Below are 23,623 nucleotides of genomic sequence, written 5' to 3'. Positions count from 1 at the left end.
TACACATGTTTTAAGTTTCTTGTTGTGAAAGAAAGACTGCGTATATTAGAAAAAAAAGGTAAAATGTGTGCCCCGCCCTATGTCAATTGTGATCATTTTTTATTCGTCGTGAGCTTAATTGGAAAATCCTTATTTCTCTACAAGAAGTAAAAAACACGTTTTTGAGTAACCAAGAATTTTAAGATAACATAAGTACAAATAAACGTCAAATTGTACAGAGAAAGGAAATCAAACACATTTTTAATTTTAGTTACACCACTCTTTTGATGATAAAACACCAATCGCAAACAAGAAAATGTTCGTCACTTTACTCGGAATTTTTATTTATTTGTCTAAAAATATAATATTGCGTAGACTATATCTAATCTCAAGTGTTTTTTATATGCTTTAGGAGTGTCACATTCTAATTATTCCAATACTAGAAAAAATTTCATCTCACTCTCTGCTACAAACAAAAAACCAAAATAATTCAGTATATAATATTTAATATAAATATAAATAATAATAATGATCGCTTATTAATCCAGGGAAATATAAATGTTTATAGAGGGTAGATTCAATAGATATACTTCCAGAAATATATTAAGATGATACATAGTAATTATTTACAAACTTAGTTCACACTGCACAAAAACAGCAGATGGCAACCGTGCATTACAAAACATTTGCTATAAGAGATACGCAGTTTCGAGTTTTGCGGATTAGAAATTATCTACTGAAAATGTTAAACTAAATTATATTTACTTTTCCAGAGAACATTTCTTCAGAATTGTAAAGAAACATATCTTGAACCCTGTTCACTCCGATATTTCAGTTATTATTTATTACCTGCAGCGATGGTTTAAAGTTCGCTTCTCTGTCGGATATAAAGAAGTAAATTTTGTTCTACTTCCTACCTCCAATTCTTGTGTATGTTTGTGGTAACGATGGCTCTGATTTCTTGTCGAAAAAACCAAACGCAAACATGTATTTGGCTATGTTAATCTGCAAAAATCGTTTGAATTTTAAGTTGTGAGTATAGTACTCACCTACATTCGGGTATTCAGAAGATCTTGTGCAAACATAATCGAATCAAGTTGATACAACTTCTTAAGGTTATAAGAAATTTGTTTTAAATATTAGAGAAAGAAAACATAAAAACTGCCTATATGTATAACCCTCATTATAAGTAGGTGTTTGTTTGTAAGGTATTCAGTAGTATAAACAGTTTGGACTGAATCGAAAAATGTACGCTAACAAACAAAAAATTTTGAAAATGTTTACTACAGTCTTAACAGAAAATGCAGTTAGCGTTCTGTGTACCTATACATATATCATTTCGAATCACTAGACAAAGGCAACCTGACATAAATTGTATAATTGAAATCATAAGGATGATTTTTTAATAATAAAATATTTTCGAAAAACAGCAAAGGTGAAGACTGATGATATAGAAAAGGGAAGCCAAAACTTGTATAGAAAAATATTACATACATCTTTTTTACAGTAACTTTCGCTCCTTCCGTTACTAAAAAGTGGTGTATAGAACTATTATTGATGTACAATTGATCTCGGCTCCGGACTCCACAAAGTATTTGACAGTTTTTACAGCGGTATAGAGCCATCGTTATTAGCTAGATGTACTTTAGCTCCGGATTTCACTAAGAATTCGACAATAATTTCATGACCCATTCGAAAGGCTATGTAAAGTGGTGTACGGCCAGTATTGTTGGTACGATTGACTTCAGCTCCCAATTTCACCAAGCACTTGACAGTTTGTAAATGGCCGTTTTGTGATGCTAAGTACAGCGGTGTAAAACCATCGTTATTTCGACTATTTATTTCGGCCCCTGATTTCACTAGGCATTCTACAATTTTTTCATGGCCTTTCAAGCAAGCTTCGTGCAGGGGAATTAAACCGTCTGTATCAGCATGGTTTATTTCGGCACCTGATTTCACTAAGAATTCAACAACTGTTTCATGACCATTTTGAGAAGCTATGTGAAGTGGTGTAAGACCAAAATTCGTGGGAGAATTTATTTCGGCTCCAGATTCCACTAAGTACTTGACAGTTAGTAAATGGCCGTTTTGTGAGGCTGCGTAAAGGGATGTAAAACCGTTGTTATCCTTTTGATTTATGTCAGCTCCTGATTTCACTAAGCATTCAACAATTGTTTCATGGCCGTCAAAGGAAGCAGCGCGAAGCGCGGTATAACCGTCTTTAGCAACGCGATTAACATCGGCACCTGATTTCACTAAGAATTCAACAATTAATTCGTGGCCATTTTGGGTCGCTATATGAAGCGGTGTCGATGCAAGTTTCGTGGGACGATCTATTTCAGCTCCAGATTCCACTAAGTACTTCACAGTTTGTAAATGGCCGTTTTGTGCAGCTAAGTGGAGCGATGTAAAACCGTCCTTAGCCGTTTGATTTATTTCGGCTCCTGATTTCACTAAGTAGTCTACGATGTTTTCACCGCCGTTAATGGAAGCTACCCCAAGTGGGGTTAAACCGTTTTTATCAGGGCGATTGATATTAGCGCCCGACTTCACTAAGTATTCAACAATTAATGCGTGGCCATTGTGAGCAGCTATGTGAAGCGCTGTATTTCCAAGATTGGCGGGACGATCTATTTCAGCTCCAGATTCCACTAAGTACTTGATAGTTTGTAAATGGCCGTCTTGTGAAGCCACGTGAAGGGCTGTAAAGCCATCGTAATTCGCTCGATTTACTTCAGCACCTGATTTCAATAAGAATTCAACAATTAATTCGTGGCCATTTTGAGTGGCTATTTGAAGCGGTGTAGATGCAAGATTCGTCGGACGATCTATTTCAGCTCCAAAATCCACTAAGTACTTGACAGTTTGTAAATGGCCGTGTTGTGCAGCTAAGTAAAGCGATGTAAAACCATCCTTAATGGTTTGATTTATTTCAGCTCCTGATTTCACTAAGCAGACTACGACGTTTTCAACGCCGTTAATGGAAGCTATGGTAAGTGGAGTAAAACCGTTTTTATGAGAGCGATTGATATTAGCGCCTGATTTCACTAAGTATTCAACAATTAATTCGTGGCCATTTTGAATAGCTATGTGAAGCGGTGTAGAACCAAAATTCGTAGGACGATCTATTTCAACTCCAGATTCCACTAAGTACTTGACAGTTTGTAAATGGCCGTTTTGTGCAGCTAAGTAAAGCGGTGTATAACCATCCTTAACCGTTTGATTTATTTCGGCTCCTGATTTCACTAAGCACTCTACGATGTTTTCATGGCCGTTAAGGGAAGCTATGCCAAGTGGGGTAAAACCGTCTTTATGAAGGCGATTGATGTTAGCGCCTGATTTCACTAAGTATTGAACAATTAATTCGTGGCCATTTTGAGTAGCTATGTGAAGCGCTGTAATTCCAAGATACGTGGGACGATCTATTTCAGCTCCAGATTCCACTAAGCACTTGACGGTTTGTAAATGACCGTTTTCTGAAGCTCCGTGAAGGGGTGTAAAGTCATCGTGATTCGCTCGATTTATTTCAGCCCCTAACTTCACTAAGAATTCAACAATTAAATCGTGGCCATTTCGAGCAGCGACGTCAAGCGGTGCACAACAAAGACTGAACGAAGGATTTAATTCCGCTCCGGATTTGACTAGGTACTTGACAATTTGGAAGTGACCGTTTTTTGAAGCTAAGAAAAGGGGTGTAATACCTTCGTGATCTGGACGATTTATTTCGGCCCCTGATTTCAATAAGAATTCAACAATTTTTTCTTGGCCGTTTAAGGAGGCATCGTGAAGCGCGGTACGACCGTATTTATTAGCATGATTTATATCGGCGCCTGATTCCACTAAGTGTTCAACAACTAATTCGTGCCCATTTTGAGAAGCCATGTGAAGCGGTATATATCCACGATTCATGGGACGATTTATTTCAGCTCCAGATTTCACTAAGTACTTGACAATTTGTAAATGTCCATTTTGGGAAGCTAAGTAAAGCGGTGTAAAACCATCGTTATCTGCTCGATTTATCTCGACCCCTGATTTCACTAAGCATTCAACAATTTTTTCATGACCGTTAAAGGAGGCAATACGAAGCGAGCGAACACCGTGCTCGGCAGCGCGATTAACATCGGCACCTGATTTCAGTAAGAATTCCACAATTATTTCGTGGCCATTCTCTGAAGCTATGTCAAGGGGTGTAAAACCATCGCGATCCGCTCGATTTATTTCGGCCCCTGACTTCACTAAGAATTCCACAACTAATTCGTGGCCATTCTGAGTGGCTATGTGAAGCGATGTATATCCAAAATTCGTGGAACGATGTATTTCAGCTCCAGATTCCACTAAGTACTTGGCAGTTTGTAAATGGCCGTTTTCTGAAGCTCTGTGAAGGGGTGTAAAATCATCGTGATTCGCTTGATTTAGTTCAGCGCCTGATTTCACTAAGAATTCAACAATTAATGCGTGGCCATTTTGAGCAGCAGCGTCAAGGGGTGTACAACAATCATTGATGGAAGGATTTAATTCCGCTCCGGATTCCACTAAGTACTCGACAACTTGCAAGTGGCCGTTTGTTGAAGCTAAGAGAAGCGGTGTAATACGAGCATTATTTGGACAATTTATTTCGGCCCCCGATTTCAATAAGAATTCTACAATTTTTTCATGGCCATTTAAAGAAGCATTGTGAAGCGCGGTCGAACCTTGTTTATTAGCGTGATTTATGTTGGCGCCTGACTGCACTAAGAATTCAACAATTATTTCATCGTCATTTTGAGAAGCTACATAAAGTGGTGTGTCGCCATTGTTGTCTGCTCGATTTACTTCGTTGCCTGAATTCACTAAGTATTCAATTATTTGTTTATGTCCTCCTTCGCAAGCTAGAATGAGTGCAGTACTACCGTCGACTTTCGTAGTAAAGTTCGAAAGAGAAGTAAACAATTCAATGATGTCGTCATATCCAAGTAATGCTGAATAATACAAAAGATTTATTCTATCGTTATAGGTGTATGACTGATAGAGTTTTGAGTTTTTTTCCGTTTCTAGTAGTAATTTTAGTTCTACCGCCAAACTTTCACTTCTTTTAGCATATAATAGCGGTGTGATCCCTAGCAGTGAATCATGTTCTGAATTATTGTTTTTAATTTGTAAATACATTACTGCTTCAAGAAATTCTTTACCTTCCGGTTTACCATTAAATCTGGTGCCCTCATCAACAATACATTTGTTACCTTCCTGGATTATTTGCACATATGGGTGCCTCTGTCCCCATGAGCAAATCAAATGTAAAGCACTTCTTCCGCCAATATCTTTACGTGTTAACATTTCTTCATCGTATGTTTTAAGTAAGTCAAAATTTCTGCACAGTACCGCCAGATGAACAGGTGAGTCCTCTGCTAACAACATATCAAAGAAAAACCGTACGTTATTATACTTGTGATCAAAAAATATGTCAGTTGGTATATTTGTAAAATTTTTCGATAAATATGTGGCAACTAAATATTCCGCAAAGGATCCATGAAGAAAGTGTGGGACGTTATTTTGTACTTCGCTTATGATACCAACAGATGCATAGTCATTGCGCGAAAATTTTTTAACCGATTTTTGGTAATTAATGTCTAATCGTTGTAATAAAAATTCGGGATATATTAATTTTAACGCAAGTATTTCGTAGTGTTTTAACATCTTTTGCTTTTCTCGACGAACCATAACTGCCATATGTGGATTTTGAACATCATAATCACTTTTATTTTCGTAGAATATGTTAAATTTTTCTTCGATAAAATTGCTGTATAAGTCAGTTAAACGAAATTTATTGCCCATAAGTTCGAAGTACTTTTCAGTGTTTCGACGAAATAGTTCCGTGAGCATAAATATCTGAAGCGGAATTCCTAATATGTCAACATGTTCGATAATTACAAAGGTAGATTTAATTTTCTGAATGGTGATCTCAGTTTCGCCTTCAGATCTGACAAATTTGAGTCGTTGTTTTATGTAATTTTGTTGTTCTTTATCGCTAAATTGTGTTAAGCCAATTGAAAGGACATTGAATTTTTTCTCTAGAAATGTTTGGAGGTGTTTTCTACTAGTTACCCACTGAACGAAACCTCTTTTTGATAGCTGAAGTATTATATCTGAAACAACATCTAAATATTCGTTTAAAATTTCATCTAGTCCATCCCAAACATAAACAATACGATTTTGTTTTAAACACATTTTGAAAAAACTTTGATCTAATTTTTTGAGTGAGCCGTATTTTTCGTTGATTATAAATCTTTCAAACCAAGTTAGGTAGTTTGATCCTTGACTTAAATTAAAAGATTTAAAAAATAAATGAACATCTTTGGGATAAATTGTAACCGTCCAATTTTGCGATGGACATTTATTTTTGAAACTTTTCATCAACTCAGATTTACCCATTCCCGGATCACTAGTTATCAAATTGATGTTATTTTCCAATTGAGAAGACCACAAGAAGTTTTCATGCGTAAAAGAGCTGTTAGATACTTTGTAATTTTCTAAGTCACTCATATCACCTTTGCTTTGAATCCATTGCAAATGTCCGTTGCTTGCTACTTTAAAATAGTGAAATCTGTGCATTTTTGAATTATCTGTATATATTTGTTTTAACTTAGATTCGCAAAGTTTACTATTACTAATGTACATTTTATTACGAAAATCTGTTTTATCAAAACTGACGTTAAACGCGCTTTTGTTGCTAACTGTATTTTCTGTTGAACCTTCATCGTTCTCACATTGTTTTTTTGGAAAATTATCTACATTAATTAGCTTGTACTTTTTAACTTTATCCTTTACTTTATCAAAATTATCCGCATATTGTAAAATGATAATAGTGTTTTCATGTACTTTTTCTAAATAATTAATATCTATAATATTTTGCGATAAATGACGTTCGATATAAGGCTGCGAGAGTATTTCTTTCTCTCCGTCTATAAAGCATGGTCCGTTTAGCATTCCCATCAAATCAGACGTCGTCACATTTTCCAGAAATTTTTCAGTTTTTCTAAAAGCTGCCATTAAGTTAAATTCTTCCTTTCCTTGAATAGAGACAGTAAAAGTTTCCATTATTTTTTGGTAAAACTCCCCCTTCAAGCTCAGGTTTGATAGATTTTGGAATAACGAATAGTGTGTCATCCATTCCTCTTTCATTCCGTCACCAAGCACAACGAACTTTAGATCTTCACACAATTTGACGGCTTTTTCAAAATTTTTGAAATCACGTATTATTAGAGGACATTTATCCATCAACCACAGCAACTGCGAAAATAACTTTGAGTTTAATTTCTCAACGTCGTTCGCATTAATATCGTCAACTGACAGTTGGTAGTTTATTCTTATTCTGTTTATTTCTTCAATGTCAATATTTTGTTTTCCAACATCACCCCACAAATGTTTAGCAGTTTCACAAGAATTCTCATCAACTAATGTGATAGTGAACATGGATATAGCATCTCGAAGTATTTTCATCTGGTCATTAACTGCACCAAAACATAACGACTCAATATGAGGTGACAAAATCTCCAGCGCTATAGCACGTTTCATCCATTTCTTGTTCAGTTTCTCTTTTTCTCCTTCTCTCATATTCCACTCCGATATTATTTTGTAGTATTGATCGAAATCCTTTTCATTCAAAGAGTACATTGTTCTAAACTTTTCAATTGTTGATTGTCTCAGTGCATCAAAATTTTCTTGATTAGTATAAAGAAAAAATTTGGAAAAAAATGTTCGATACTCTTGAATTTCGGAAATATGTTCCATAGTCCATGCATCTTCTACGATTTCAAATTTGTAGACAAAATTTACGTTTTTTGAAATTGCGAAGTGGGCAGATGAACTACATACTTTAACAGGTCGAACATAAAACTTCTGCCCTTGTAGCTGAAACTTTGCGTCTTCCTTAGCACCAAATGAACGATTCGTAAAAATTATAAATTCTTGTACCACATTCTTTAGTTGTTGGAAAGATTCAAAATATTTGCTTAAACTAAAATTTCCCTTTGCAGATTTCAGATGCTCCGAGGATAATGTTTTTCGATCACTGTGTTTTAACTGCATTGCTTTTACCACGACATTTTGATGCGATTCAATTTTGATGACTACATCATCGAACGCACCGAAATTGTTATCGTTTGACGTTATGTGGAAGTTGTTTATGAGATCATCGCTTAACATTTGTAAAGCGATGTTGGCTATAGCAATGTTCTCGTATTCTCTTCCTTTGTCAGTTGTTCCCGCTCGTTTTTGAAATATCTGGAAATATATTATACGTTCAATGAAATAGGATACTCTTTTTGTAGCCTAAAATAAATTTTATCGTACAGTAATAGGTTTTGGGGTACTTTATACAACATTCTCCACTCACTTATATTATACAATTTCTCTCGCTTATAATATAAAATACGGGAACGATTATTATTCAGTTGATTCCGTCAGCCAGGAGTTCAATAAACGAATTTAGTCAAGTTGCGCCGGAGTTATTTTGAACATAAACGCTGTTCAGTTAATCGTGTTTTGAGTCATTAAGAAATAAATATTTGAGTTTTACCCACGCCGATTTTATTCACCGATCACCGTAACAATACTATTACCTTGTGTGTAAAAGATCATTTCTGCTAAAGCAATTAATATAATTAACTGTTTTAATTTGATACATAAATTTTTGTGAAACTAACAATCTTAAAAGTAAAAATAAAATAACAAAATACTCACCTCTGCACTATCCATTTTGCAGGTAATGAACATAAAAAAAACGTCTATGAAACTGTGCACTGAACTGATTGCAATTGAGTAATTTATTTGATGTTTGTTAAGTGTTACCACAAAAGACTAACCACTTCTTTTGTGATAACCACATAATGATTTAAAAATAAATTTAAGTTTCCTGTTACACAGATAAAACGAATTTTTCTGAATCATGTTTTTACGTTTTATTACATAAGTGATTTAATATTTTGTTTTTATGTTTTGATATTTTTAAGACTAGGTAGCACCAAAATTTTGCGGGAAAAATATATTCTTTATATTGTCTAATTTACACATCGATGATAAACACTCTTTGTTAAAATAAAAAAATGCAAGTAACATTTCATTATTAGTTCAGTTTACCTGTCTGATACGAACATAAATATAAATAATAATAATAATCGTATATTAACCTAGTAGAAAATAAATTTTTATAGAGTGTAGAAAAATACATTCTATCAATAGATTATACATATTAAAATGATACATAGTAATTATTTACAGATTTATTAGTAAATAACTTGATACCGTCACAGATGCTGTTATAATTCTTTAACATATTAATAACCGTGGCATGCATTTGTAGAAGGTATATCATAGTGAAAGTGAATAGACAATTAAAGAAGATTTTATAAATCTCGACGTGGAAACTTAAAGTTAATTTGTGTCATCACATATCTAATAAATTAATTTAAATTACTTGGACGAACTTTCCTCACTCTTGAGTACAACTCCAGCTTTTTCGAAAATCATTTGATTTTGCGAATATTTAATTTTTTTTATGATGACCCTTATGCGTTAAAATAAAGATATGTATGTAATGTAAAATGTTAAATTAAAGGTAAAGAAGCGTGCTACACGTTTGTTGAAAGTGACTTTTTCCAATACAAAATTTTGTGATGACGTCATCAACATTTTTGCGTTGACGTCATCAACATTTTTGCGATGATCGGATGCAGTCCTCTATTGCGAAATTTTAGGGAAAATAGAGCGAGTCGTCCTTAACTTAATTAATACAATAATTTGCATCACTCATTCATTTTTCTGAGTCATCCTGTATTAATAACTCTAAAACCTATGCATCTATTATTGGTAAACCACAGCAATAAAGTCATAATATATTGCACATTTTAAATAGAATTTATTCGGAAAAATTTTGACAGGGGATAAACATATAAATTTTGAATAACGATTTACTTAACAATCGTTTATTAGCTCAGCAAAAAATAAATATTAATGGAGGATAGATATATACAATAGATATAAATACAAAATTAGTTAATATTAATAAGTACATATAAAAATGATACATAGTAAATTATTTATAGACTTATAGTGAATAACTCGACACTGTTACAGATGTTGTTATAATAATAAATATAATCTGGACCTGAACCCTCACATATCTAATAAATTAACTTAAATTACAATATTAAAATTCGAAACAAAGTTGTTCAGCAGATATCTACCAGTCCTCGTCCTTGAAGTAGTTTTAGTTACATTAGTTTCTTTATTCCCCAAACAGCTGCGGCTTAAGGGATTAGCCTTGTTTTGAAGAAACCCCCTGTAATTTAAAAATGATTATTATAATTCATAAAAACGATATTCACGCATGTGTTTGCATCTTTTCCATTTTTTCATTTCGAAAATCTCGTAAGATTTTGAACGGAGAAATATATGGAATAATCATGGTGTACACTGTACATACAAGAAAAATAAAAGCTCTGTTCAAAAAAACACTTGAAATTTTAATGATCAGTGGATTCGGACTGTTCAAAAACGACGGATGACAATCGTGCATTAGAAAACATGAAAACATTTGCTATATTATCCGTTCACGATCTTTATAGTTATAGTAGGGTTGGCCATGAACTTTTTTCGTTAGGTTATGTTTTATTAAATTAAAGGTTAAAAAATATGCCAGAAATATAAACATTGTTGCCGATACTTTTAGTTTCCAGTAGCAATGACCAAGTTAACGGTATCCATTTCTTAGAAAGCATAAAACTTTACGTTATTTAAAACAGTTATTCGGCTTTTTGTAAGTGTTTATTTCATATGTAAGGAACAAAAACTAAAATTTCACTTAAACATTGTTTTTATATGAATGGGGGTTCTACATACGACTATTGTCGCATGCCACATTGAGCATCTCATCTTTAATTCTCAACCATCAGTTCGTTCTGCTCGCCCACTCTTCTTAGAAATGGAAATTTCGACCTTTGTGAACAGCCTATTTCCATATTTTCCAACTTCTTTTTTCACTTTTCTAAGATTACTAAAAGGGCTGGTAAAAGACAACAACCTTGTTCTAGTGCTTTGATGGGTTTAGTTCTTCTGAAACATTTTTCCAGCCTTAAATTGAATGATTTATCTATACAGCTAGTACTAATGCTGACGCAAGTGCTCTTTATTTGCTTTTACATAAATGGTGCACGCTTAATACCATGTCACTAAACTCAGACAAATGCTTTGCAATAAATTTTAGTAGGAAACTCTCTTCATCAATTCCTAAATATATGCTCAATAACATAAATTTGGCTATGAAGCCGGTAGTTAAAGACCTAGGTATTCTACTTGATAACAAACTTTCGTTTAAACTTTCGTTTAGATCGCACTATGACTTCATTGTTAACAAAGCAAATCGATCACTGGGTGCAGTTAAAAGACATTGCAGAGGCTTTCGGAATATCGCAACGCTCTCGACCTTATATGTGTCTAATGTAAGATCTATTCTCGAATACGGTTGCTTAATATGGTCTCCATATTATCGCACACATGAGGGGAGAATCGAATCTGTGCAAATTAAATTTATTAACTTCATAAAAAGTAGACTACCTTCATTTGTACGCCAAGATATTGCCCTATGCAGGGACTACCTCGGCTTCTCTTTGCTAAAGAGAAGGAGAGAATTTTTTGCTCTATGCTTTATGTACAAGTTATTCAACAATTTGATTGATTCACAGGACATATTAGGCAACATTCAGCTGTATGTCCCTCAATATCCTACTAGGAATATGCCTGTATTTAAGATTGCATCCGCCAAAACCAACTATGCACTTAACTGCCCGTTAAACGCAATATGCCATGCATGTAATAAGTATGGTGACAAATTAGATTTTTTTTCTGGTAAGTCATACGCTTCCTTTAAGTTCCAAGCAAGAAGACTCATAATTAATTCGAACTAGTAATTAAGTCATAAGATAAGTCATTTGTAATGGTTGTTTTATATTTGTCTTAAGTGTTTTTGTGTACCCATCTGGAGTGTTGTATACTGTTTTATATTTCTTAATATTTTTGTACGCTGGTAATATCTTATTATTTATTGTATTATTTTATTTGTACTAATGGAAAGTTCTATTCCGTAAATAAACTACTTACTTACTTTACTAAGTACTTCCAAACGCTTATTAATAAGAACGTTACAATACGCCTTCTCGAGGTTCATGAAGAGTTAAAAAAAAAAATGAAAATGCTTAAAATTTGGTGCAAAGTAACAACGTGGATGATCTAACTGAAATTATACTTATTTTGTTGTACGTCAGGTAGTTTTTCACATACTACCTTGGTAAATTTAGAACGAAAGATGCGTAAAAATATTACCCTCGACAAGCTACAATTCACTCCATTTCCATTATTTCGCTTTGAAAATCTGTATCATCACCGTCATTTTCAAATTCAAATTCTGAACTAGATTCACCTAGCGAAATAATGAAAGGAGGTATAGATTCGTACGAAAGATTTCCCATATTTTTTGCCAATCTGCCAAAATAAGTTTTTCACAATGTTTACAAAAATTTTGCCACATGCTTGGAGTACATTTAGAAAGCGCCTCAAGCCATAAATTCTCCACCCTATTTTTTAATGAAGGTTGAGAATTTATATGCTTGTTGTAATAGTTCTTACAAAATCCCCACGCCATTTCAATTGGATTATAATGACAATGGTATGGAGGTAATCTAAGAAATTCATGGCCACTTTCTCTTAATGTCTCGTCTAACAAATATATTTTTTTTCTACTGAAGGTAGAAGGGTTTAATTAAATCTCAGAACTGTTTCTTCGAAAATTTTTTGTCAAATTCAACACTATGTTTAAAGAGCCATTCCTGCATTTCACATTTTTTACTAGAAAAAGTGGGTGGTTTATCCAACTGAACTGAATGATACGGTCTAAAACCACCATTTTTGGTTCAACTTTGCCAAAGCAGGAATGAGCTGATTAACCACCCAATTTTGAAAAATTGTCCCGTCCATCGTTTTATGATAATCTCTATCGTTATTTTTTGAATTTAAAAAATTGTTACAACCATCCAAGAACCCCGTTGAACAACCCACGAGGAGAATAGTAAACCTTGATCCTTCACTTTTAATTTTGGTGGGATTGATTTTAGATCAGTATCGTGCACCCAGCGACGAATGGACGAACCATTTTGATAGATCCATGTTTCATCCAAATTCAGGAAAGTCAAATTTTCACAAGAATTTCGAAACTGTAAATATGTTCTCAAAAAAGAAATTTTGGCTGGAACGACATGTTTTTGTTCACATAGAATTTTGCGACCATTTACTTCCCTGTATAATTATATAATGTTCCCTAGAATATCCAAAAGAGTATCTACAATGAAATATTCGTTTTTTTCATTAAGTTGCCAAATTTGTCGTTGCAGGTCTTTCCGAAACATATAATTTGTACATAAATCCGTTGGTTTTCGCTTGCCAGATAGTGATGTTTTTAAATTTTGGTCCCCTGTTGATAAAATTTTCACCACAGTTGATTTCCCACCTATGAGAAAAAAAATTAAAAAATATTTTACAGCGTATTTTTACATTGCAGAAAATATGTTCGAGACCCTCATAGTTACTTCTTCGAAAGACAGATCGGGCCTGTCTTTTCGAAACTGCAAAAAACATCTTTTTATTACAATTTTTTGTTGCAGTAAAACTATTTTAGGCATTTTCTTTTTAAATAATGTCGCAAATTATCTATGCTGACAAAATTAAGAGATTTGTTTGCTTGATTAAAAAATTGCGTCTAATAATTCTGATCTAATAAATGAAGTAGAAAAGTGGCAATCCAGCTCGAAGCAAACGTCAATCAGACTACTGACACACAAAAAACGAAATCATAGATCGTGAATGGATAATAGGAGTACACACTTTAGAGTTTTACAGTTTGGAATTTATCTACAGAAATGCAAAAATTAAACAGACTAAATTGTTTTTACTTTTCTAGAGAACACTCTAAATATTTCTTCAGAATTATAAAGGGACGCATCCTGAACCCATTTCACTGTGAATGTTTCAGTTATTATTATTAAGTACCTGCAGCGATGATTTAAACTCCTCTTGTCTGTCGGTTATAAAGACGTAAATTTCCTGGTACGTCCTGCTTCTAATTCTTGTGTTTTAAAAGTTTCTGGTAACCATGGCTCTGATCAGGATTCTGCATTTGTTGACGACAAACAAACGCAAATATGTAATTGACAATGTTAATCTGCAACAATTGGTTTCAATTTTAAATTGTCAGCGAAGTATAGAAGCACTCACCTATAGCACACATTCGGGTATTGAGAAGAGCATCCTCTTGTGCATACATGATAGAATAATGTTGGATGGAATACCTTAAGGTTATTAGAAATTCGCTCTAAATACACTAGTTTACAAATTTAAACTTTTTTTCGTATCCAAAAATAAAAAAAATATTTTTTACTTCTAAATTACTTACTGATAACAAATCCAAAAACGGATTATCCTTATCACGTCAGGTTTTTTCATAAATCAAAAATAATGAACTTTGCTCTTACCTCCACGTTAGTGTCAAACTGATTCATGTTAATACATCATTGTCACATAAAAAATGTTTTCGAGATCGTGCAAAGTAAGTGCAAATCAGTTTTGTTACGTTTATGGTAAAATTATAGTACCTAAAGCAAGACCCGTTCAAATATGCTTAAAAAGAAGGTAACAAGGATTTTGGGACGAAAATGTGTTACTGTTGGTCTATTATAAGGGAAACTGTCAGTACTGTCAATAAAAGAAAAGCTACTGTTTATAATTTTTAATTTTCAGTCATAATGTTTATAATATATACTGGGTGTTGCTTTTATTTGATACAACCCCTGTAACTTCTTTATTCTTAAAGATAAACCTGTATTTCTTTGAGCAAATTTGTATCATTTTAAAAGATCTTTGTGAGGCCAACCTCACATTTTTATTATCACTTCCCGTCGAAAAATCAAAAGCAACCAATTATTCTAAAATAAATACTTGAAAAATTTTAAATAAAACATTGATGACAATCTAGTAGCTTGAAAAATTAACACTCATGTTATTTATTTACGTAAATGATCTTTTAAAATGATACAAATTTGCTCAAAGAACTATATGTTCATATATATTTAAAAATAAAAATTTTACAAGAGTTGTATAAAAGAAAAAAAATACGGGGTATGTTTATATAAATATTTCAAAAACCTGACGTTATAGATTTTTTCTGCTTTCAGATTTGAATTTCCCGAACCCAAATCCTTTAGATTCAGCTATTTTTGTCTTTGGATATAAAACCTTGTAAACTAGTGATATTAGACAAAGAAAACAAAAACTGCTTATAACTTCAGCATACTTAAGTGAATCTTTGTTTGTAAGGTACAATATAAACAATTTGGACTGAATCGAAAAATATACGCTAAAAAATAGAAAATATTGAAAATAATTGCTATAAACTTAACCGAAAATGCAGTTAGAGTTTTTTCTTTTTTTCTTTTCGAATCACTAGACAAATGCAACCTGACATAAATTATATACTTAATTCAAAATCATGAAGCTGATTTTTACTTCCCGAGCGTAAGCGAATCCCTTGGACGAATAGCCACTTTTTTTTAGAAAATAAAATATTTTAGAGGAAAGCAAAGGTGAAGAGCGATGATATATTTAGGTTTATGTTCATTTTAATCCAATAATCCAAAAAATTATTAAAAAATAAATAAATTTGGTTGATCACGTTTGCATGATACATTTTAGTTTTTATAGGGTTGTAGCACCATCGTTATTAGCTGGCTTTATTTCGGCTCCGGATTTCACTAACAATTTAACAATATTTTCGTGACCCATTTGAGAAGCTACATAAAGTGGTGTACAGCCAGTATTATTAGTAAGATTGACTTCGGCTCCTGATTCCACTAAGTATTTGACAGTTTGTAAGTGGCCTTTTTGTGAAGCTATGCAAAGCGGTGTAAAACCATCATTATCTGCTCGATTTATTTCGGCCCCTGTCTTCACCAAGAATTCTACAATTAAATCGTGGCCATTTGCACAAGCTAGGTGAAGCGGTGTATGACCAAGATTCGTCGGATGATCTATTTCGGCTCCCGATTTCACTAAGTACTTAACAGTTTCCAAATGGCCGTTGTGCGAAGCTGCGTAAAGAGGTGTAAAACCGTTGTCATCTGTTCGATTTATGTCGGCCCCCGATTTCACTAAGAATTCGACAATTAATTCATGGCCCTTTGCAGAAGCTATGTGCAGTGGTGCAATTCCGAGATTTGTGGAACGATCAATTTCAGCTCCGGATTTCGCTAAGTACTTGACAGTTTGTAAATGGCCTTTTTGTGAAGCCATGAACAACGATGTGAAACCGTCGTTATTTGCTCGATTTATCTCGGACCCTGATTTCACTAAGTATTCAACGATTTTTTCATGGCCATTCATAGAAGCTTTGTGAAGGGCGATAAAACCGTTTGTATTAGCATGGTCGATTCCGGCGCCTGATTTCACTAAAAATTCGACAATTATGGCGTGGCCATTTTGCGAAGCTATGTGAAGCGGTATAAGATCAAGACTTGCCGGAGGATCTATTTCGGCTCCCGATTTCACTAAATACTTGACAGTTTCTAAGTGGCCGTTCTGTGAAGCTGCGTAAAGGGGTGTAAAACCGTCGTTGTCAGTTCGATTTATCTCGGACCCTGATTCCACCAAGAATTCAACAATTAATTCGTGGCCATTTTCAGAAGCTACGTGAAGCGGTTCAATTCCTAAATTTGTGGGGCGATCTATTTCAGCTCCGGATTTCGCCAAGCACTTGACGGTTTCAAAGTGACCGTTTAGTGAAGCTACGAACAGCGGTGTAAAACCATGGTTATTTGCTCGATTTGTCTCGGCCCCTGATTTCACTAGGCATTCAACAATTTTTTGATAGCCATTAAAGGAAGCGGAAAGAAGCGCCGTTAAACCGTTTTCGGCAGCGCGATTGATATTGGCGCCTGACTTCACTAAGAATTCAACAATTAATTCGTGGTCACTTTGAGAAGCCGTGTGAAGCGGTATGCATCCAAGATTCGTGGAACGGTCTATTTCAGCTCCAGATTCCACTAAGATTTTGACAGTTTGTAAATGGCCATTTTGTGAAGCTAAATAAAGCGGAGTAAAACCATCGTTATCTGGACTATTTATTTCGGCCCCTGATTTTACTAAGCATTCTACAATTTTTTCATGACCGTTTGAAGACGCTTTGTGAAGGGCGATAGAACCGTTGTTATCAGCGTGATTGACATCGGAGCCTGATTTCACCAAGAACTCAGCAATTAATTCGTGGCCATTTTGAGAAGCCGTGTGAAGCGGTATAGATCCAAGATTCGTGGGAGGATCTACTTCAGCTCCACAGTTCACTAAGCACTTGACAATTTGTAAATGCCCGTTTTGGGAAGCTAAGTAAAGTGGTTTAAAACCATCGTTATTTGCTCGATTAATCTCGACCCCTGATTTCACTAAGCATTCTACAACTTTTTCATGCCCGTTCAAGGAAGCTCTACCAAGCGGAGTTAAACCGTTTTTATTGGCGCAATTCATATCAGCGCCTGATTTCACTAAGAATTCAACAATTATTTCGTGACCCATTTGAGAGGCTATGTAAAGTGGTGAACACCCAGCATTGTTGAGCTGATTGACTTCGGCGCCTGAATTTACTAAGTACTTGACAGTTTGCAAGTGGCCGTTTTGTGAAGCTAAGTAAAGCGGTGTAAAACCATCATCATCTGGACGATTTATTTCGGCTCCTGTTTCCACTAAACATTCTACAATTTGGTCATGGCCGTTCAGAGAAGCGTTATGAAGCACGGTAAAACCACTCTTATTAGCATGATTGATATCGGCACCTGATTTTATTAGAAATTCAAGAATTATTGCGTGGCCATTTTGAGAAGCGGCGTCAAGCGGTGTACAACAAACACACTTGGAAAGATTTAATTCCGCCCCGGATTTAACTAAGTACTTGACAATTTGTAAGTGGCCGTTTTTTGAAGCTAAGAAAAGCGGTGTCAAACCACGGTTATCTGGACGATTTATTTCGGCCCCTGATTTCACTAAGCATTCTACAATGTTTTCATGGCCTTTCATGGAAGCGCTATGCAAGGCGGTAAAGCCTTCCGTATTGTCATGATTGATATTCGCTCCTGAATTCATTAAGAAATCAACAACAACTTCGTGACCATTTTGAGAAGCAACTTCAAGTGGTGCACAATTAGAGGAACAATTTACTTCTGCGCCGGATTTCACTAAACATTTGACACTTTGTAAGTGGCCGCTTCCTGCAGCTAAATAAAGCGGTGTAACACCATAAGTACCTGCTCGATTTATTTGGGCTCCTGCTTTCACTAAGCATTCTAAAATTTTATCATGGCCCTTAAAAGAAGCTGTATCAAGTGCGGTAAAACCGTTTTTGTTAGCGTGATTGATATCGGCGCTTGATTTCACTAAGTATTTCACAATTTTTTCATGACCGTATAAGGTAGCCGTACCCAGCGCAGTAAAACCATCTTTATCAGCGTGATTGACATCGGCGCCTGATTTCATCAAGAATTCAACAATTACTTCGTGGCCGTTTTGTGACGCTCCGTAAAGGGGTGTGGAGCCGTCGTTATTTGGACGATTTATTTCCGCTCCTGATTTCACTAAGCACTCTACAATTTTTTCATGGCCTGTAATAGAAGCAATGTAAAGTGCAGTAAAACCGTTTTTCGTGGCTTGATTGATATTGGCACCTGATTTCACTAAATATTCAACTATTAATTCGTGGCCATTTTGTGAAGCTACGTAAAGCGGTGTAAAGCCTTCGTCACTTTCTCGATTTATTTCGGCGCCTGATTTCACTAAGTATTCCACAACTTTTTTGTGGCCGTTCATGGACGCCGTACTAAGCGCGGTAAAACCATTTTCACTAGCGTGATTGATATCGGCGCCGGCTTTCACTAGATATTCAACAATTGCTTCGCGACCATTTTTCGAAGCGACATAAAGCGGTGTAAAGCCATGGTCGTCTGCTCGATTTATTTCAGCCCCTGATTCCACTAAGTTTTCCACAATTTTTTCGTGGCCGTGTACTGAAGCGTTATGAAGGGCGGTACGACCGTTTGTGTTAGCATGATTGATATCAGCACCTGATTTCATTAAGAAATCAACAATCATTTCGTGACCCATTTGGGAGGCTATGTAAAGAGGTGAATACCCAGTATTGAGATATCGATTGACTTCGGCTCCTGATTTTACTAAGTACTTGACAGTTTCCAAGTGGCCGTTTTGTGAAGCTAGATAAAGTGGTGTAGTACCATTGTTATCTGGACGATTTATTTCTGCCCCTGCTTTCACTAAACGTTCTACAATTTTTTCATGGCCGTTCAAGGCAGCGTTGTGAAGTACGGTAGAACCGCTTTTATTAGCGTGATTGATATCGGCACCTGATTTTATTAAATAGTCAAGAACTATTGCGTGACCATTGTGAGAAGCTGCGTCAAGCGGGCCGCAACAAGTACAGACGGAACGATTTAAGTCCGCACCGGATTTTACTAAGTACTGGACAATTTGTAAGTGGCCGTTTTTTGAGGCTAAAAAAGACGGTGTGAAACCATCGTTATCTAGACGATTTATTTCGGCCCCTGATTTAACTAAACATTCTACAATTTTTTCATAACCGTTCAAAGAGGCACTGTGAAGCGCGGTAGAACCACTTTTGTTAGCATGATTGACATCGGCGCATGATTTCACTAAAAATTCAACAATCATGTGGTGGCCATTCTGAGAAGCTACATAAAGTGGGGTATTTCCACTGTTGTCTGCTTGATTTATTTCGTTGCCTGAATTCACTAAGTATTCAATAATTTTTTTGTATCCTCCTGCGCAAGCTAGGATGAGTGGAGTAGCACCGTTAGATTTTGTAATAAGATTAATGTCAAAATGATGTGATTTTTGAGAACTAAACAATTCAATGATGTCGTCATATCCAAGCAAAGCCGAGTAATACAAAAGATTTATTCTATCATTATAGGTGTATGACTGATAGAGTTCTGAATTTTTTTCTGTTTCTAATAGTAATTTTAGTTCTACCGCTAGAGTTTCGCTTTTATTAGCATATAATAGCGGTGTTAACCCTAGTAATGAATCATTTACTGAATTATTGTTTTTACTTTGTAAATACATTAGTGTTTCAAGAAATTCTTTACTTTCTGGTTTACCATTAAAACTGGTACCCTCATCAACAATATATTTGTTTCTTTCGTGGATTACTTGAACATGGGGATGCCTCTGTCCCCATGAGCAAATCAAATGTAAAGCACTTCTTCCGCCATCATCTTTGAGTGTTAATAGTTCTTCATCGTATGTTTTAAGTAAGTCAAAATTTTTGTACAATACCGCCAGATGAACAGGTGAGTTCTCTGCTAACAACATATCAAAGAAAAACCGTACATTATTATACTTCTGATCAAAAAATATGTCAGTCGGTATATTTGCAAAATTTTTCGATAAGTACGTGGCAACTAAATATTCTGCAAAGGATCCATGAAGAAAGTGTGGGACGTTATTTTGTACTTCGGTTATGATACCAACAGACGCATAGTCATTGCGCGAAAATTTTTTGACCGATTTTTGGTAATTAATGTATAATCGTTCTAATACAAATTCGGGATATATTAGTTTTAACGCAAGTATTTCGTAGTGTTTTAACATCTTCTGCTTTTCTCGACGAACCATAACTACCATATGTGGATTTTGAAGATCATAAGCACTTTTATTTTCGTAGAAGATGTTAAATTTTTCGTCAATAAAATTGCGGTATAAGTCCGTTAAACGAAATTTATTGTTTATAAGTTCCAAGTACTTTTCGTTGTTTCGACGAAATAGTTCCGTGAGCATAAATATCTGAAGCGGAATTCCTAATATGTCAACATGTTCGATAATTACAAAGGTAGATTTAATTTTCTGAATAGTGATCTCAATTTCGACTTCAGAACTGACAAATTTGAGTCGCTGTTTTATGTAATTTTGTTGTTCTTTATCGCTAAATTGAGTTAAGCCAATTGAGAGGACATTGAATTTTTTCTCTAGAAATGTTTGGAGGTGTTTTCTACTAGTTACCCACTGAACGAAACCTCTTTTTGATAGCTGAAGTATTATATCTGAAACAACATCTAAATATTCCTTTAAAATTTCATCTAGTCCATCCCAAACATACACAACACGGTTTTGTTTTAAACACATTTCGAAAAAACTTTGGTCTAATTTTTTGAGTGGGCCGTATTTTTCGTTGACTATAAATCTTTCAAACCAAGTTAGGTAGTTTGATCCTTGACTTAATTTAAAAGATTTAAAAAATAAATGGACATCTTTAGGATAAATTGTAACCGTCCAATTTTGCGATGGACATTTATTTTTGAAACTTTTCATCAATTCAGATTTACCCATTCCCGGATCACTAGTTATCAAATTTATGTTATTTTCCAATTGAGAAGACCACAGGGAGTTTTCATGCGTAAAAGAGCAGTTAGATACTTTGTAATTTTCTAAGTCACTCATATCACCTTTGCTTTGAATCCATTGCAAATGTCCGTTGTTTGCGACTTTGAAATAGTGAAACCTGTGCATTTTTGAATTATCCGTATATATTTGTTTTAACTTAGATTCGCGAAGTTTTTTATTACTGATGTACATTTTATTACGAAAATCTGTATTTTCAAAACTGTCGTTAAACGCGCTTTCATTACTAACTACATTTTCTGTTATGCCTTCATCGTTCTCATTTTGTTTTTTGGGAAAATCGTCAACATTAATTAGTTTGTATTTTTTAAGTTTATCCTTTACTTTATCAAAATTATCCGCGTATTGTAAAATGTTAACAGTGTTTTCATGTACTTTTTCTAAATAATTAATATCTATAACATTTTGCGATAAATGACGTTCGATATAAGGTTCAGACAGTATTTCTTTCTCTCCGTCTATAAAGCATGGTCCGTTTAGCATTCCCATCAAATCAGACGTCGTCACATTTTCCAGAAATTTTTCAGTTTTTCCAAAAGCTGCCATTAAGCTAAATTCTTCCTTTCCTTGAATAGAGACAGTAAAAGTTTCCATTACTTTTTGGTAAAAGTCCCCCTTCAAGCTCAGGTTTGATAGATTTTGGAATAACGAATAGTGTGTCATCCATTCCTCTTTCATTCCGTCACCAAGCACAACGAACTTTAGATCTTCACACAATTTGACGGCTTTTTCAAAATTTTTAAACTCACGTATTATTAAAGGACATTTATCCATCAACCACAGCAACTGCGAAAATAACTTTGAGTTTAATTTCTCAACGTCGTTAGCATTAATATCGTCAACTGACAGTTGGTAGTTTATTCTTATTCTGTTTATATCTTCAATGTCAATATTTTGTTTTGCAACATCACCCCACAAAATTTTAGCATTTTCACTTGAATTTTCTTCAACTAATGTAATAGTGAACATGGATATAGCATCTCGAAATATTTTCATCTTGTCATTAACGGCATCAAAACATAACGGCTCAATATGAGGTGACAAAATCTCCAGCGCGATAGCACGTTTCATCCATCTCTTGTTCAATTTTTCTTTGTCTCCTTCTCTCATATTCCATTCCGATATTATTTTGTAGTATTGATCGAAATCCTTTTCTTTCAAAGAATACGTTGTTCTAAATTTTTCAATTGTTGATTGTCTCAGTGTGTCAAAACTTTCTTGATTAGTATAAAGAAACAATTTCGAAAAAAATGTTTGATACTCTTGAATTTCGGAGATATGTTCTGTAGTCCATGCATCTTCTACGATTTCAAATTTGTAGATATAATTTACGTTTTTTGAAATTGCGAAGTGGTCATGTGAACTGCACACTCTAACAGGTCGAACATAAAACTTCTGTCCTTGTAGCTGAAACTTTGCGTCTTCCTTAACACCAAATGAACGATTCGTAAAAATTATAAATTCTTGTACTACATTCTTTAGTTGTTGGAAAGAGTCAAAATATTTGCCTAAACTAAAGTCTCCCTTTGCGGATTTCAGATGCTCCGAGGATAATGTTTTTCGATCACTGTGTTTTAACTGCATTGCTTTTACCACGACATTTTGATGCGACTCGATTTTGATGACTACATCATCAAATGCACCGAAGTTGTTATCATTTGACGATATCTGGAAGTTGCTTATGAGATCATCGCTTACCATTTGTAAAACGATGTTGGCTATAGCAATGTTTTCGTATTCTTTCCCTTTGTCGGTTGTTCCGCTTCGTTTTTTAAACATCTGGAAATGTATTATAAGTCCAATGAAATTTTTATTTCTGTTTAATAGCAAATTATTATTATTAACTGTTTTAGTTTGATAAATTAATTTTGATGGAATAGAGTAAAAGAACAATCACAAATCGATAATCTTAAAGCTATAAATAAAATAATACACTCACCTCTGTATCATCCATTTTTCAGGTGATGAATACAAAAAAACTTTAATGAAATTATACACTGAACTGATTGCAATTGAATAATTTAGTTGTTGTGTGTTAAATGTTAGCAAAAAGACTAACCACTTCTTGTGTGATAAGATAAGATATAACAAT

The 23,623-nt window shown here is 34.4% G+C and overlaps 2 protein-coding genes across 2 annotated transcripts; both read right to left on the bottom strand.

Annotated features, from left to right (window-relative positions):
• Positions 1 to 520: 520 nt before the first annotated feature.
• LOC135139274 (uncharacterized) lies at positions 521 to 8,794 on the bottom strand. Its single transcript, XM_064069453.1, has 3 exons — positions 8,698 to 8,794; positions 1,033 to 8,238; positions 521 to 984 (listed from the first exon to the last, which is right to left on the bottom strand). Exons 1-2 carry the CDS (start codon positions 8,728 to 8,730, stop codon positions 1,585 to 1,587), a joined length of 6,687 nt encoding a protein of 2,228 aa, XP_063925523.1. The 5' UTR covers positions 8,731 to 8,794; the 3' UTR covers positions 521 to 984; positions 1,033 to 1,584.
• A 1,180-nt stretch (positions 8,795 to 9,974) lies between these two features.
• On the bottom strand, positions 9,975 to 23,563 carry LOC135139238 (uncharacterized). The gene is made up of 4 exons (XM_064069395.1): positions 23,471 to 23,563; positions 14,278 to 23,310; positions 14,053 to 14,224; positions 9,975 to 10,294 (listed from the first exon to the last, which is right to left on the bottom strand). Exons 1-2 carry the CDS (start codon positions 23,483 to 23,485, stop codon positions 15,754 to 15,756), a joined length of 7,572 nt encoding a protein of 2,523 aa, XP_063925465.1. The 5' UTR covers positions 23,486 to 23,563; the 3' UTR covers positions 9,975 to 10,294; positions 14,053 to 14,224; positions 14,278 to 15,753.
• Between the last annotated feature and the right edge of the window lie 60 nt (positions 23,564 to 23,623).

This window comes from Zophobas morio, unplaced genomic scaffold (assembly GCF_036711695.1).
Source record: "Zophobas morio isolate AGI-343-1 ecotype UQ-CSIRO unplaced genomic scaffold, CSIRO_AGI_Zmor_V1 ptg000031l, whole genome shotgun sequence".
Lineage (NCBI taxonomy): Eukaryota > Metazoa > Arthropoda > Insecta > Coleoptera > Tenebrionidae > Zophobas > Zophobas morio.
This window is presented reverse-complemented; position numbering and strand designations above follow the sequence as displayed.

What these genes read in the sequence shown, in the direction of transcription:
- LOC135139274 (XM_064069453.1), bottom strand. Translation starts at nt 8,730, where the DNA reads ATGTTCATTACCTGCAAAATGGATAGTGCAGAG. An exon ending in GCAAAATGGATAGTGCAGAG is followed by an intron (nt 8,239 to 8,697) that starts GTGAGTATTTTG and finishes ATATATTTCCAG; the next exon opens with ATATTTCAAAAACGAGCGGG.